This window comes from Amphibalanus amphitrite, unplaced genomic scaffold (assembly GCF_019059575.1).
Source record: "Amphibalanus amphitrite isolate SeventyFive unplaced genomic scaffold, NRLGWU_Aamphi_draft 000043F_arrow, whole genome shotgun sequence".
Lineage (NCBI taxonomy): Eukaryota > Metazoa > Arthropoda > Thecostraca > Balanomorpha > Balanidae > Amphibalanus > Amphibalanus amphitrite.
Window position 1 is genome coordinate 1,072,428 of NW_024881539.1, and position 17,233 is coordinate 1,089,660.

Genomic DNA, 17,233 nt, shown 5'->3' on the forward strand with positions numbered 1-17,233 from the left:
CTCCTTACACATGTCATCGATCTGGTCAAAGGGTCCGATCGATTTTGACAACTCATTGCTCACAGAGGACCGGTCCCATAAACGGCGATAGACAGGTCAAGGGCGGGCAAATATGTACAACCGCCTCGTGTTCCGGTATACACAGTGGCTGTCTGTAAATCCTGCTGAGGCCTTGCCCAGAGTATGGTCCTGCTCCCGCAACCGAGCCGTTCTGTTTCCAAGTAAAGGCGGATGACAAAAAAGCGATTCAGCTGAGATTCTGTGTTGTGCTATTTCATGACCTGTTTGCAATTGTCCAAAAGGTGTCCACGTCTCCACCAGCGTATATGAGCATTGAGCACATTGGGACAAAGCTCGCCTCGTGACCACTGGAACTCTACTGGCACTCATGGTTCTAACCAGATCGGTGTTATGCTTTTATTTTCGTCGAACCTATCGTACTTTATGTAAGCTCTGAATAAGTATGAGCCTTGTCACCGCTGCCTGTTTTATCTCTTGAAGATGGGCGAGCAGACCGCTACGAGACGGAGTGAATGGTAACCAATTCTAGGTATCAGGTGAGCTGGTGACCTTTGAAGTCAAGTCAAGCATTCAAAGATTGAGACCCCACGTTTGGCGATAACTTTCGGCAAAATGGGTAACATAACAATGCTTTTGTTCAGACGATATTGAGAGGTCTAGGTGCGTCGAATGATAAACATACTTATGCTTTGAATTGGTTTTTGGAAAGGTCAGTCTGAGATCATTGCCTGCCATTGAACGCAGGCAAAGAAGGTGATCTTGGTAGGTGGTGTCACATATAATCAAATTAAATATCCCATTTTGAGTTCATTGGAATATTTGCCACTTTGATAGTCCAGTCTGGTCGAAAAAAATACTACCAAGACCAAAAACATTTGAGCAATCGCTGTTAGGTGTGTTTTATATAAAAGGAGCGGTAGACTTATGGAAGCATCAAGAAAAACGATGAGTGTTTCGAAGCAAAGGTTAATATTTGCATGAGAGATTTGCATACCTGATGCTCCGGACGTCAAAACAGAGCCTCTGCTCCGGCTGACGCACCCGTAAATAGCTATGTCAGGGAGACAATGGATGCGACACATTGGCATCGCTGCCGCCATGCCCGACGGAGTGGATTTGTTTGAGCCGCAAGGACATGACATGTTTTGCATGCTACTCATGATCGGACAAAGCCGAACACTTCCATTCGTGGCGCTTGATTGACTTGAAATGTGACGCGGGTCGCGTCAAATACCACCTCAAGGTTACGTCCGTGCGGAATGTTTGCGCCTCAGGTGCATGCCTACCGCAAAGCAAAAGCTTCTGGTGGCCAGTGACCAGAAGTTTTTTCATTTTGGCTAAGTACTAACTTAGGTAAGCAAAATAGTGTTCGAAATGACAAAGCCGTTCCCCACGCAAGTTTCAATGTCTACACCACTGCTTCCGGTGTGTGTATTCAATTCAGTTCACCACGACAACGAAAGCAATCGTCAGCAAACCAACCGGCAAAAAACAACAATAGAGTAAACAGTGACCTGGCTCATGAGCAACGAGCAATATTTGCAAACATATCACAAAGTTCACACATAACTCAATAACAGAGTGAACACGTTCCTCTACCTCACTCAAGAGTGTATTGCATTCCGTTGATTGCCGACCTGGGGGCCTTGTCGCTTTGCTTTTCTGTTTACTCATATCGTATTGCACGCCAGCCAGTAGCCAATCATCGATGTCCCTCCTGCTTCTACGCATCATCGGGCGAGATCGAAGGTCTGGTGCCACGGCCTGATCCTCGACCGCGACCGCGACCGCGACCAGGACGCCCTCGACCTCGACCACGACCGGGCCCGCGACCCCGCATGTGCGATGGTCTGCGGCCGTCATCATAAAAGGATGGTCTACGGCCATCGTCATAGAAAGATGGTCTGCGGCCGTCGTCATAATGAGATGGTCTGCGGCCGTGGGCTTCGTCATAGTGCGACGATCTTCGACCGTGCTCCAAATCATCGCGCGGCGGCGGTATGTGGTCGTTGCCACTGTCGTAGTGCGAAGGTCGTCGATGTTGCGATGGCCCACGTCCTTCTTCATGGAGCCTTTGGCCTCCCGGAGGGCTTCGATCGTAGGCAGAAGGTCTGCGACCATGCCTGTCTTCAGGGAAAGGTTGGATGTGACTCCGTTTATCACCAACAAGAGAAGACATGCGAGATCGAACATCCTCATGGAACGAAGGTATCCCGCCGCGCATCTGACGCATGGAGGGCTGGTGACCACTTCCCATGCTGTAAAATGACGGCCGGTGGCCACTATCCATGCTGAACGACGAGGGCCGTCGGTTTCCTTCCACGTCGAACACGGATGACCTGTGACCGCCGCGACTCATGTCAAAGAACGAGGGCCGTTGACTGCGGCTGTGTTCCGCCGCAGACGGTCGGTGTCCGCGCGCCGCGCGCTGGTGTTCGTGCGGTGAGTGTCGATCGGGCGAGCTGGGTCTGTGATGGGTGGACGGCGGGCCCTCCACGCCCGGCACGTAGCTGGGCCGGTGGACGGAGCTGCGCCGACCGGACGCCTGGGAGATGAGGCTCAGCCGGCGGTGGCCGGACGCGCCGTGCGAGTGGTGGCCGGTCGGACTGTACCGGGAGGCGTTGGCGCCGACCCCGCCCAGCGCCGAGAGCAGCCTCTGGCCGCGCGAGGAGTGCCTGCTGCCACTGGGCATCATGCTCGGGCGGTGGCTGCCGTGCCGCCCACCGCGCCTCCCGTGACTGTAGATACTTTGCCGCTGTAGTGACGAGGACGTCGGGAAGACGATCCCGTTGGAGGAGACCATCTCCGCCAGCTGGTCGAGCTCCTCTTCCATGGCCAGCTCGGCTTCGATCTCCTTCAGTACCTTTTGCTCGGCCGCCTGGCCGCAGCAGCCGCGCAGGAACTCGAGTACGCTGGCGCGCAGCCGGACCAGCCGACCATGCAGGTCCACGGCGTCCTTTGCGTCCTTGACCGATTCCGTGTCACTCTCGCTTTCCGAGTCCAGCTCGGCCAGCACCGACCTCCAGAACGGACGCCGCTCGGCCGGCTGCCCTATGGTCACTGGCAGCAGCGAGCTACACAGAGTGTCGGGCCGCGGCCTGCCCTTCACGGGTCGCAGCCAGGGCCGCTCCGGCTGCGGTCTCCAGATCCAGCGGTAGGCTACGCGTGCACGGCGCATCGCCCGACCCAGGTACAGGTCGGCCACGCAGATGGGTCGCAGGGCGCCGAGGTACCGCCGCGCGCCACCGAGCCACATTGTCAGCCCCAGCAGCCACTGGGTGAGGGAGAGCAAGCTGACGCCGCTGTGGTAAGCCACTACGCTGGCCACAGTTGCCAGCCACTGCGTCAGACTGGGCACCTCCACCATCGCCGTCTGCGACACAAGGAGCAGTGAAGGTGAGAAAAGCGCATGCTTCATGGCAGGGTGAAACTATAGTGTAACTGTAGCTTTGATGTTCACTGATGTTGAAGTTCTGGTTTTATGAACACATATTTGTATCAGAACGTCAGTATTCACACAACAGGACAATGAAATCACCCGCAGACGGCCCTAACGCCATCACCACTTAAGCTGTCCACCCAGCTCTGAACTACTCCGATTTCATCTCTTTATCTCCACGACCATCCCGTCAATTCTCACGGTGGTATGGGCCAGGTCGGCGTGCAGCAGGATGCTGATGGTGCGCTGACTGTCGGCGGCTGGCTGCTCCACCTGTCCGGCCAGCGTCGTGTCCACCTCGAGCTCCGAGCAGTCCTCGGGACAGTGCTGCCAGCACGGCGAGCTCTCCGGGTGGTCTAGCAGACCGTCCGAGATCGCCAGCGCATCGGCGGCGCCTGGAACGATCACCGCATGCTGCTGAGTGCTCGGGCAGTAAGTCTCGCAGTTCGCTTCCTCAGTCTATCTCTCTGTCTGATTCTCTCTCCTCTCTCTCTCTCTCTCTCTCTCTCTCTCTCTCTCTCTCTCTCTCTCTCTCTCTCTCTCTCTCTCTCTCTCTCTCTCTCTCTCTCTCTCTCTCTCTCTCTCCCGACCCCTGTGTCCTCCATGTCCCAATCGTCCCTCACTTTTGTACGTGTTGCAGTACGGCAGCTGTGGGGTAGTGCTGCCCTCATCGGTGTTCTCCAGCCACGGAAACATGCAGTCTATCTGGCCGAGCGCCGAGTCAATCAGACACGATCGCAGGCACTGCTGACGACTGCCCTGATCGCGACGATTGCTGCAAAAATTGGCGTCCCTCTTCTTCTTGGAAGCTATAAGAAAGAAGATTAGAGTCAAAATGCCAGGGCCAGTGTCACTTATCCACTTTGGTGTGAGATTCCCATAAGATAGCTCGTATTGGGACCTTTTCAAAACATTGCGGCTCCTTTATTGGATTGATTTGGGCTCCCATGACCAACACGGCCTATAAGGGTAACTGTGGGAGAACCCAAGTCGTCAATGGGTACTTTCAACGTACGAGGCCTTTTAGCTTAGCTTGTGTTTGTGCCACCATAGGCCTACATGCCACCATAGGCCTCATCTCAGATTTGGCTCAAAGTGGACTTTTGCGCGGGGTATTTTATGCCAACTAAAAAGGTTATTTGAAGCTCTCAGAATGATGTCCCCCAGCATTTTGTTAGAACTTCTCAAATATGTTAGCTTCAAAGACCGAGAAACAAAGCTGATAAGCATGAAACCTGATATTTAGGTATCAATGAAAGGCCGCATTTGAGTAAACCTTTCTGGTAATCAATTATCGCAATTGTTTAACTATTCTGATCCGTAGGCATCAGATTTGAAAAATTAAGGGAAGCAGATTTCTTAAAATAATTAATTGTCCGTAATTTGTTTTTTAGGCATACATGTATCTTAAATTTTGTCTTAAAAAACGGACGATAAATTGCGCAACATGTCGTCATCTCATATGTAAAGTATAAGCAAGGTATCACAAGTGAGTGAAACATAGATAATTGCAAAAATAAGAATTTTGGCCAAAGGTAAATATTTTGCCAACATGAACAGCGGTGCACGAAATTATTCGGCTTTAGCGCATCAAACAAATCGCGTATGGTTTGTGCCATCCCACCTGCAGTGTCACGCTATAGAAGGAGGCGCTGTCGGGAGGCGCGATCGATCGTGTAGCTGATATCATCCCCTGTGTAGGTGGGCGATGATCCCGGGTGGACGGCTCGGCTTGGCCGGACGGGCTGACAATGCTCAGTAGCCGGACACATTACTCATCGGATCACCACCCTACCCGTCGGCGGACAGATGGATTGAGACGTCCGTCACACGGGAGCAGCCGCTGCATACGGACGTACCCGGCAGTGCACTGTGTACGTGATGCTCATGTTTGTCGACTTGTGGGGATGGATGTTTACTCGCTGGGGGTATCGTATCGGGTGGATAGCATAATGGTGCTGACGGCGGACGGTGGCAGCTACAAAGGGTCCCGGATGAGATTGTTTACAAGTCTTACTCCAAAAGAACTTATAGGTGTTATGTGGTGAAGAAATTCAAACGGCAGGCGACGTTCGCTTCAAAACTAATTTAAAAGCGGCATGAAGTTATCACTTATGTCATAAGTGTAATCCCAAGGTCAGACATGAAGCAATCACTTATGCTGCACACTACAGGCTTATGGTCTTTAGGCTCCAACCTTAATTGTTTATGGACGTTAATGTGTACTTATGCTTGTATGTATGCACATATCTTGCCTATGCAGCCTCAGTAGTCAATAGCGGGGGGTCATAAGTCAGACCCTTCCTCCCTACCCACGCTAGGCATAGCTTGCGTCACGACATCCTCCTAATAGGCCCCCACTGACCGACCAGTTCGATGACACTGGAGCGGTCCAGGGGCAGCCAGAGAGGCGGACGCTGGAAGAGGCCGCCCAGCGCCCGGTAGCCCTGCGCGGCAGTGGCTCGTAGCAGCAGGCCCACGCCCTCATCGGAATGGCAGAAGTCCCGTCTCCACAGGTCAGCCGTGTTGGATAGCGACTCCTGGCACACCGTGCTGTGAGAAGAGTGGACGGGGAAGGTGGTAGAAAATGGAGGAAGGCCACAGGCAGGAAGTAATTGTGGTTAGACGGTGCTGGGAGAAGGGGGTGAAGGGTTGCATGGCTGGAAGGTGCAGCTACAGTCCTCTTCTTTCCCTTTCTTTTCGTTTAGCCCTTACCGACATTTTGCAACCCTCTAGGCACTGGGATCCTTCCACCCTGTGCAGTCGAATGCTGCACGTGTGTGGCTGCAATCCTAAGTACAGTAAGTACAGGTCTCGCGGGTTTTAGCGGTAGGTTTTGCACGTAGAAAATTTAGTGTACTTCAGGCTATATCTTCGTCGTCTTAAGCTTTTAAGTGTTGAAGATGCGATCGACTTGTTGGGTAACAAGCCGGCCATGATCGTGTAAAATGGCTTCATCGTAGATCGATTAGTTTCTGAGATATAATCGGAAATGTAAATGTGCAAAACCTACTGCTTCATCTCGCGAGACCTGTACCTATGCTCGTGCGTTTTATGAGCCCCTAATAACACAGGAAGGACATAGCGCGTGTGTAGTGTGCCGTACAGTATCGGCGCCCGCTCAGGGCGTCTGGAAGGCGGAGGCAACTGCTTCCATTATCAAGAAGGGTGGGCGTAGCCAAACTTACCCTTCAATGTCAAACGTGGCCCTGAAGACGTCCTGGTCCGGGTCCAGACGCACGCGGTACCGCGCACAGCTGGGCGCGTGGCGTGTGTGAATCTCTGTCATAATCCAGCTGGAGTTGAATCTCGGCCTAATCTTGATAATCTTGGCCGGTTTGATGGCGATTCTTTCGAGGAAGTCAAACGTAGACAGGTTGTCCCACTTCAGGTACTCAATCCCTTTGAATATTTTATGGGAGTAATAAAAATTTAGGCCGTCTTTCCTTTCGAAGTAGTCAGCGAGCAGGCGATACGAGTGTTCGATGACCAGATGCCTGAGATACTCGGTCGTGGTTTTATTGTGGCTGTTTGCCATCTGCTCAGCCTGGTGGCCCACGCAGCCCACTGAGACGGCCACATCGATTCTGTCCAGCAGGTCCTCGGTGGGCTTCATCACCTGGCTGCGCTGCAGACAGCGGTTCATATCTGCGAACACGGCTCCGACCCCCCGCGGCGCGGTCATGTTCTCGAACAGCTCGCCCTCGAGCCGGTGGGCGACGGCGCGGTACGTGTGGCCCACCTCCAGCAGCCGGGTGTAGTTGAGCGGCGGCGTGGGGCACAGCGTGATGTCCACTTCATTCACCGTCACCCTGTCCTGTCTCACGTCCACCTGCAAACGCCGTGCAGCTGTGGCGGTCAGCTCTGTCCTCCCGACAATCATACCGCACTTAAATATTTATAGGAATGTAAATCGTTAGTAGAAGAACGTCTGTATCAGAATTGTATCGATGTGTTTTGCGCAAATCGCTTGGCCGATTATGTTGAAGCGTCTGTTTTGCATGTTTGTTGCTTTCGCGTTCAGTTGTTTTACTCCTCTCAATCAATAGCATAAAAAGTAATCGCATTCCTACGTGATTGTTCTAGATACGCATTCCAAGACTTAGTTGACAGTCAATTGGATGCTGTAGTAAAGCTACATTTCGATTTTACATACCTGAATTATTTTTCTGTCGCTGTACATTTCGTGCGTCGTAATCAGAACCACCATGAGGAAGTGAAACAAGAAGAGTAAAAATATCAGACGTATGCAGTGTCCGAGAAACTCCGTGAAACATCCCATATCGTTTGTGCTTAATGTTGTACCTGGCAGTGGACAAAATTCCGGTGAACAGATGGCATCATACATGCACATAACATAACACAGAGCGTTTTGCACATACCCAAGCAAATCATAGGTAGGTATACAGTAAACGATTAACGACGGACAGTTATGTAAGTCGTTAATTTCTGTTACTTTTATCTACCCGCTTCCAGACATTCTCGGACCCCACGCCGCGCGTAAGGGAGTCCCTAAGGGAGTCCTTAACACGGTTTAGGGAGTCCTTTAAGGGACGCGTAAGAGGGTCCCTCTCCCTACACGGTTCACCACCCTTCAGAGAGGTAAAGGAGTGTAAAGGAGGTCAAATGCTGAGATGTTACACGTACGCTTCCCGCCCAGCGTGGATGTATTTTGTGGAGGACACGAACATAACATCTAAAATGCAGTCAAAAATGATAGAATAGCACTATGTGCATCGTCAGGTCAATTCCATTTTAAACAATGGTAGGCATCAGCCGCTTTTTGTCATGTTCTGTACTTCATTTGGCTACATTTTCGAACTTCCGTTGCAGCTTTCCGTAGTTATCGCAACACGGTTCATTTTCTCGTTGTCCAGATTTGAGAGAAACAATATATATTTGCCTTGCTATTTGGAAAAGCCTATACATAGGTAGTATATACATAGGTATTGATAGTTAGTATCCATTTTTGATTTTTGAACATTCTAATTACTTTTAATGATCTTGACCAAGGCCTTGACTTTAGGTCGATTCTATCGGTGCATTACTAAACGTCTTTTTTCAATGTCCATCCGTGCGCACATTCGCCGAAAATGAAGGTTTAATGAACCTTTGGTGGTCAGGTTCAATAGTTATCCTTTAGAAAATTTGGAGGGAAAGAAAGTGGATTGTCCAAATAAGCTTTGAAATGAGCAGGATAATCACATTTCCTATGATTAATATCTTAACAAGTTGAAATTACGGTGTCCCTGACGAGATTCGGTAGATAGGTGTATCTGCATAGGCCTAGCTGTTGCATCAAAAAAGCACTCACCCTGGGTATGCAGTTATCTCGAACTTGTAGTAGCAAATACTTAGTCCGTCTTCAAACATACATTTTCAACCTCAAAGCTTTATAAAAACGCTTTGACCTTGATTTTCACCACTATTTCATTTTTGCTGCTTATTTTATTTTGTCGTGTATATTGATATGCAGTGCTGCCACCATGAACAGATTAGCATCAAAGTATGAATGCAATTCTGTAACTTCAATCGGAGCTTGTCACACATTTGTTCGGCGACCATTCCTTTACGGGACTTACGGTATAAAGATCCCCAACGAAGTCTAACCGGAAGTTCATCAAGTAAGTTACTTCATGAGAAGTTTAAAACTATCCTATCCTGCAGCCGGATCTAAAGCTCAACAGAATTTAGTTCTTAACTGTTCAATACAAGCATATAAGCTTGCTGGAAACGCCATCAACGGACAACTGCCGCAGAAAAGCCAAAAACGCCAAAAACGTTTGTTGAATTTTTCAATGTTTCAGCTTCTCGTGCCTTCTTGGGTGTGTCACTGACAGCTTGCATTGTCCTTCGCACTATCGAATGGGGCCTTGGGACATGGTTGGGACATGGTTGGGACAGAGTTGGGACCTCAATTTTCAATGCTATTGTTTTCGTACTAAGCATATTTTATTCGAATCTATATATTTTATAATGTTTTATTCGAATACCCCATCCCACCGCAGGATGTGACCCCTGTGACCTGAGCTCGACATCTCTGCCGTGCTTGAGGTAGCTGCCGGACGGTCATGTAGGCGCAGCCACAGGGTGACGCCATCGCGCGCTCCAGACGGACTGGCGGACAGTATTCGGTTTTTGTTGAGAGACAGCAGCCAGGCTTCGCGTCGCCTTCTATGGCTGCTGACCTGCCCCATTCCACCGGGGGATGTACCCCTGTGACCAGCTCTGTGCAGACACGCGACGGTTTTTATCACTGCTGGGGATTGTAAACAGCTGTTAGAAATTTGCCAATGTTTGGTGCGAAATAAATATGAATGAATGAATATAACACAGCCGGTCTGGTGACAGGTCTATGGTTTACGAGAATACCTAGTGCTCGAAGTTCATTATTTTTATTTTATAACGTTCTTGAGATGACGTCACCGGGTCATGTATTTCGCTGGCAACTATGTATTCACGCACTCAAGGCAAAATGAAAAGCCAAGGAGTGCACTGGGTCATCATCCGTTTCTGACCAACAGCTTTAAATCAATTAACAACCGCTAACATTGCACGGTCCCCGAACTAACACACGTTTCAGAACAGTTGTCAACATAATTAAAACAGTCTGAACAAATTCCCATGCAATTTAAACATTGCATGCTTGCCTTGTGGTCGGATGCTCTGGTTAGTGTGGCCGCAAGGTTCATCCATCCGTATTTTAAATATATTCGACAAATTCATTACAAAAATTGATTCACTTGCCACCTACCGACCTATTGTGTCCCTGCTGCGGCTGATAGGTAGGTTGGTAAAGGCACAAATGCAGGAGCCCCATGAGGTGATTATTTGCAATAATTATTGGCATAATAGCATTACAACAGCACATGACTCGGTTGACAACTTTTCAACTTTCTAACATAAAAATCGCGTGTGCAGTTGTGCACCCGTCTGCTGATCGAGAACTTTACCGTGATCGGATTGCGGTCAGTTGTCATGTCGCCAACTGCGGTTCATGTGAAGGGACGGATGTATCGCGTGGGCTTAGCCAATCGCATGTTTTCTGTGGGGCAATCGCTGTTCAAGAAACACCTTTATTCCCAAAACACAATGCCTAATTAACTTTAAATTTAAAACTCTCATATAGGTTCCCCGCGGCTCATTTATACCTACCGCAGCACAATCACTCGCAAGCAACTCTGGCTGGTTATTTGTTACCAATAACGCTCAAATGTCGGAAATAAGAGTAACGTTTTTGAATACCCACTTATTGTATGTTATCTTTACACCAAGATATTTTTGCAGCTGGTCAAGTTAGTAGGAATTACATTTGATGATGTCATTCCAAGTGCACGTCACAATGACATCGGTATGCACTGTATTGACAGTTGACACTTCATCTGTCAATTAACATCCTCGATGAAATTACATATATCTGTCTACATTTATTTCTCTTTTCGAATTTCTTCATCTTTGTTTTGAACAAATTTCCTTAAAGCTTACATACTTTTTAACCCTCGCCCTGGCAGGGCCTTTTTCATAACACGGCCTGGCAGGGGGGGGGGGTCGATGCGACCCCCCCCCCCTCGCGATTGGCTCCTATGGCACCTAGAAACACCAAATTTGGTAGGTAGGTGGACCCCATGGAGTTCTCGCCCCTGTGCAAATTTGGTTCTTCTAGGTCAATATTTAGGGGGGTTTTGGGGGGTATAAATGTAAAAATTTCGCTAAAAACAGGTCAAAAGTTTTTCGCTTATAACTTTTGATCTAATTAAGATAGGGCAAAAAGAAAAGCACCAGTGAACTGAGCACGTCAAGGCGCGTCGAATGATATACTTTTTAGCTTGCTTAAGTGTACTTAAAGTTTTTCTTAATTTTTAAGTAAACTTTAATTAACTAATTAAGTTAAAATTAACCAAATTGCATCATATCGCATATCATTCGATTCGGCTGATCACCAGGAACACAATGACACCATTTTTTAAGCTCTAGCGTCATTATGTGCCAAGTTATTGGAAAAAAATGTGATTTGACCTCAGTTGACCTCATTTGACCTGACCCATGGATAAGTACACCAAACAAAGAAGCACCAAGTGACCTGCTGTTAAGTAATGTGGTTTCAAAGCACAAAAGTGATAGAACGAAGCAGATATCTCCAGTATTTTCCGAATTTAGTATTTTCCCATAGGCTTAACATTACGACGCAATGACCTCTAACTGACCTCAGGTCAGTGACCTCAAAAAACCCGAACTATATGTTATACAACTCGGTGAACTTAGCACATCCTGAAAGTTTGAAGGAAATCAGTCGAAAACTGTGAGTTGTACAGGTGCAAAAAGAAAGTTGAAATTTGACCATGACCTTGTACCGGTTTTTCTGACCTGGTGACCTAACCCAAGGTCACCCGGACCTGAAATTTTCAGGTCATATGTAAAAAGGTTGCCCCATAGGCTGTGCCAAATTTGGCGGCGCTGCGCGCCGCCGTTTTTACGCTATCTTCGAAAAACCTTAGGGGGGGGGGGGGTCGCATCGACCCCCCTGCCAGGGCGAGGGTTAAAGTATGTCGTCTCCGTCAGACTGATTCGACTCTGTCGACTTCCTGTGACAAACTCAAATGCTAATTATTAGCGATCTATAGGTACATAGGGCTAAGGTCTAGGATCTATGTACACCGAAACAGTTGCCGACTTCATATATGAATGCCTCTGCTGCTTCTGAACTCAGGCGCACTCTGTTGCCCTGAAACGCTCTCAGGCTGCGACTGTTTAATGGGACAGTTGTTGTTACTCTGCTCTTATTCTATCTGCCGGTCGCTGGAATATCTATACGCTGCATTAAACCACTTACGCCGAGGCCCGTTCGGATCGCGTCGTCGTCGCGTCGGATCGCGCTGTCTTGGGCTGAGCCAGAGCCTGGCGCCGTCCCAAATGCGAAGCTACAGTAGTATTCTGCTTGGTGTACAGACAGAGCTTAGTCACTCCACAAAATTTACGACAACCGTGACCTGTCAACGTAGAATTGGAGACATTTGACGCCCAAATGCCTTACTTGCGTGGACTTTCGTTTCGCAACGCATCACTTCAAAGCAATGACATATCTTTACGGTCTTATGGGTGACTTACAGAGACAATGTGGTTCCCAGAATGTCAGCCTATTGGCACGCTGTTTTCGCATATATCTTTGGATGTGATATGAGGTTCACATATTCAAGCCTTTTTCTGGCATGCTAACGTTGGAAGCTACCGAGACTTTCGCGAGCGCGACATTCAACTGAATGTGGCACACAACCTTCAGTCCCTATCTCTTCTCATCCACCTTTGTCTTAACCCGATATTCGCGATGGAAGATAATCCACGAATGTTATCTGAAGACCGATTCTCAGCCCCCAACATCGCGGCTTGGACCCTGCTCGGAGCGTTTTAGCAACTTCGCCGCCTCGAATATCTTCTATCGATTCAGTGCAAACAGTGCACTATGAAGTGGAGATGTTCACCATAGTTGTGCTTAGTTGCGACACATAAGAGGATGTGGAGGGATGGGCGATGGCTTTCCCACGGTAGGCGAATGTATCGCGTTTTTGTGCACATTTTAGAAGAGTTGTAAAATGAGCGCACGAAGGGATAGATGAATTCTACTCAGGTAGGGGAGAGCGGGGAGAGTTGTATCATGTCCAAGTTGTATCAGGGCGAATTGTGCCACACTTATCCAATGGATGGCGCTCGTGACACGACCAGCCGACGAGGTTTTCCGGGCGCCATCTTTCCCTGTTCTGTCTTGTGGCTGAGTGGACGCGTCTCGAGGTGAGAGCCGATTTTATGTTTTTAATGTCATTCTAAAAAAAAATAAGTTGCAAGAAAATGTGTGTTTTGGGCATTTAGATGTGCACGAATTTGAAAGATCTCCGTAGTGGTGGTGAGGGTAGATTCTAAGGCTGCGTGAGTGAAAACGGATTTCTCCAGCTGTCCGCTGTTTTTTTTTTAGCACGAGGATGATTTTTCCAAGATGGCGGCTAGGTACATGTTGTATCAGAGCCGGGTGGGGTACCTATATGTTGTAACATGTATGTATGTATGTATGTATGTATGGGTATGTTGCTTTTGATCGCGAAAGCTAAGCCCTGGCTCGCGTTTGTAGGTAGCTAGTCAATGCTCGTTCCATTTCGGCACAATGTGTTGGCTTCTTTGTTCACCCGGCAGTTGCTGGGGTATTTCGCCACCCACCGTTTGCTGGGGGGGGGGCGTTAAACGCCCCCAGCCGATAACTCGAGAACCAATAGGCGCAGCGAAACGCACGAGGCGGCAAACGGAAGAACGCGACAAGACGCTTCAGATGAGTACTTTTAAGTTGAATTTTGAGGTCACAGGTCGGGTCAAGGTCAGGTCAAACACCTGAAATCGGGCTTTCAGTAGCATGGACTTCAGGACTTCGCAATGGGCGCCTCTCGTCATAAACTCTGTCCAAACGGTGCACAATCCATCGTATAAGGCCTACAAGAGTGTCAGCTCCATGCAGGGGTCAGTCAAGCATAGGTCAGGGTCAAGGTCAGGTCAACCGGGCAGGCACATATCCCCGAAAATCAAAACTGATATTCGCAGCCTGTGACACATGTTTTAAGGGTAATTTGGGGCGTAGAACACGATGGTGGCATTCATTTTATCATATGTGTGCGTGTTTGTCTAAAAAAGTTCAATTTAAGAAATACATGTATCATGGTCGTTAAGTAGTCACGAGAAATTGCCAAGATTCAGTTCAAGATTTTGGAAAATGCGGAACGATAATCAATAATCGAAGATAGCCATTTGATTGTCCATGCTATTGGCAGTCTAATGGCGTTTACGGCATGTCTGTATGTCTATTCTGTGATTTTATATGATTTTTTGAACACATGCCGTTTTTGGTCGAAAACTCAGAAACCATGACGTCACTAAAACCTCGATATCTCAAAAAATTTCCGACCGATTTTTTTGAAACTTTGTCACAATAAACTGCAATCAATTCCCTGCAGGTACCCAAAATTTGGGGCGCCTGCGGCGCGCCGTTTTTATGCTATGGCCCGGTGAGAAAAGTGGGGGCGTTTAACGCCCCCCCCCCAGCAACTCGCGGGTTAACGGGCCACTTTTGCGTCTGGTCTGTTGATGTTTCGTTCGGATTGCATTGACCTAAGTTTGGTCTAATAAAAGTTAAGCCTTTGAGCATACCTATACATTGTATTAACCCCATTCAATGTTGTTGTTATGTTCAAAACCAGTAGCAAGCACACTCCCTGAAACGTGAAATAGTGATACAAATTACCCCACCATGTGATACAACTCACCCAAGCCATGGGGCAAGTTGTATCAAAAACATTGTTCTATTCGGCAGACCGTAGAAGAAAAACTGGTAGAGGTAGCGGAAAAGTTACTTTGCACAAAAAAGCAGAAGAATCAAGAAAGGGGATGGTATGGAAATAATGAGTTTATCACGGATAGTTACGAGGTTATGGGTCTCGGAGTGAAAACTGATACAACCCACCCCACTCTCCCCTAATGTTTGTTTGACTATTGTCACAATGGCTTGAGAAAAAGAGCTTTGAGGCATGGGCATCGTCTTCAAGGCGGTCGAGGTCAATCATTCAGCTCTTGGTGTATGTATGCACCATAAAAGTAGGACTTCACCTTAGTGACCGCCACATATGAAGCGACAACACTTACCGATAAATTCCACATGAGATCAGTGATCTCATCCAGTGGCGGATCCAGGGGAGGGCAAATAGGGCAAATTGTCCCTCCCAATCGGGATAATTTTAACTTCACGTCTATGTACGGTGCATTACGTCTATATAGGTACGGTGCATGGAAAGAACCACTAAATTGTAATGTTTACCCCCCCCCCCCCCAAAAAAAAAAAAAAACTCGGAGCTGGATCCGCCAGTGGAGATCACCATCGGAACGCTTACCTCACGCAGGTTTTTTTATGTATTTTAGGACAAGTGACGCAACAGCTGAACAGAGATGTCCTGCAAGCTCTACCATTATTTTTCCGTTTAATAAGCGTTTTGGTTAGTGACCGTCAGCCACTGTTTTTTTTTCATATTGCGTAAACCGACCGCATAGAAGAGTGACACGTCTTCTGATCAGTGTCTTGCATATCTCGGCACCATTGCAATGGTTGGTGACACAGCCGTTTCAAGCAGCTTGCCGAAGGACGGTATTTTGGATAAACGGTCGTCCGCAGGACTACGAAATAGATTGCCAGTCTCAAACGCCTACCTACATATAATAGTCAGTCATACATAAGGCATATGCTGGCTTCATTATCCAACATTGCACAGTGGAGATTTTCCAGATTTGGCACGACTTTATTCGTAGAGGGCAAACCAAAGGTAGTAGTGTAGTGTAGCCAGATTATGCACAGACGTTGGCTGGTATGTTTTGTTGAGAGTGTCACCCCTAAATGTACCTAATTAACATATTCAGTAAGGAATATGATGGATCAATATCCGGTGATATCAAGAAGATAGATATCCTCGTCAATATTCCTTCCGCATTTATCCAGTAGCTTAACCTTCGCATTTATAGGGGGGTCAAACGGACCCCCTGGTTTTTCGTGAATAACTCGCGCAAAAAGCGGCTAATCACAACGAAACTTTCAGTACCCTCGAGTTAATCAATTTTACACCTACCCTGAAAATCCCATGACCCTGACCCAAAGGTCCATTAACATGTGACCTATTTCTTGAGACCATGTTTGGCCCGAATCGTGTCGGTATATGTCGGCTCACATTATCCGCGCGTTTGCAGTCTTCTGTGGTTTTGAACGTTCAAACATGTGACATGATGTTTATCCCATGCATTATCCCTCGCCGGCACAGGCCATTTTGAGTCCTTCGACGGCACAAGGGGGGGGGGGGGTTGGTACGACCCCCCCTCGCGTTTGGCCCCTGATGGAGCTAGAGTTTCGCGTAAAAAAACGAGCGTGTTGCCCGTCACGAGAGGAAGCCAATGATACCCAGTTTTAACCCTCGCCGGAACAGGGGGGTTGATGCAACCCCCTAAGGTTTTTCGCGAATAACTCGCGTAGAAAGCGGCCGATCGCGACGAAACTTTCAGTACCCTCGCATTGATCAATTTTACACCTACCCTGAAAATTTCATGACCCTGACCCAAATGACCTTTGACCTGTAACCTCTTTTCCGAGATCATGTTTGGCCGGAATCGCGATTCGGCGTATGTCGGCTCGCATTAGCCGCGCGTTTGCAAGCTTTTCGTGGTTTCAAACGTTCAAATATGTGATTTGATGTTGCTCCCATACATTAGGGTGGGTGTCAAGGTCACCTGAAGGTAAGGTCAGGTCATTGACCTTTGGTGACCTTGGGTGACCTCGGTTCACTTTTTCGAGTTTTACATGTTTCTAGGCTAGTTTTTGGAGCTGAATTCGAGTTTAGCAACCATTTGAACATTTGCGAAGTAGTTTTGGTGGCTTCGTAACATGTTACGAAGCTGTCAGAGGCGGTTGACACGTATTACGAATACCCGTCACAACCCCTACCGGTTGACCTGACCTGACCTGACCCGACCTGGTCTAAATGCTTAAAGACATCATCTCTGATCAAAACTAACACGATATTCGTGATCAGCATCCCGGAAAACCACACAGCAGCCACACTTCACGACTTTCTAACAGGTCCCGATTTTCCCGGTTTCGGGTAATTGACCTGACCTGGAAGGTCACCCGATGACCTAGGACCTTAAAATTGGGTATCATCGGCTTTCTCTCGTGACGGGCAGCTCGCTCGTTTTTTTCCCGAAGCT

General features: G+C 48.2%; 1 protein-coding gene across 2 annotated transcripts; it reads right to left on the reverse strand.

Annotated features, from left to right (window-relative positions):
* Window positions 1–1,437: 1,437 nt before the first annotated feature.
* On the reverse strand, window positions 1,438–9,230 carry LOC122377365. Of its 2 annotated transcripts, XM_043357297.1 has the most exons (8): window positions 8,775–9,199; window positions 7,617–7,765; window positions 6,649–7,292; window positions 5,826–6,013; window positions 4,084–4,269; window positions 3,662–3,855; window positions 2,670–3,394; window positions 1,438–2,612 (listed from the first exon to the last, which is right to left on the reverse strand). In XM_043357297.1, exons 2-8 carry the CDS (start codon window positions 7,740–7,742, stop codon window positions 1,745–1,747), a joined length of 2,931 nt encoding a protein of 976 aa, XP_043213232.1. In that variant the 5' UTR covers window positions 7,743–7,765; window positions 8,775–9,199; the 3' UTR covers window positions 1,438–1,744. The 2 variants fall into 2 exon arrangements, with proteins under 2 accessions (XP_043213232.1, XP_043213233.1); XM_043357298.1 differs by having other exon boundaries at window positions 1,438–3,394; window positions 8,775–9,230.
* Window positions 9,231–17,233: the final 8,003 nt, after the last annotated feature.

What these genes read in the sequence shown, in the direction of transcription:
- LOC122377365 (XM_043357298.1), bottom strand. Translation starts at nt 7,742, where the DNA reads ATGGGATGTTTCACGGAGTTTCTCGGACACTGCATACGTCTGATATTT. An exon ending in GCGACAGAAAAATAATTCAG is followed by an intron (nt 7,293 to 7,616) that starts GTATGTAAAATC and finishes CGGCGTTTGCAG; the next exon opens with GTGGACGTGAGACAGGACAG. An exon ending in GTACTGCAACACGTACAAAA is followed by an intron (nt 3,856 to 4,083) that starts GTGAGGGACGAT and finishes TGATCGTTCCAG; the next exon opens with GCGCCGCCGATGCGCTGGCG.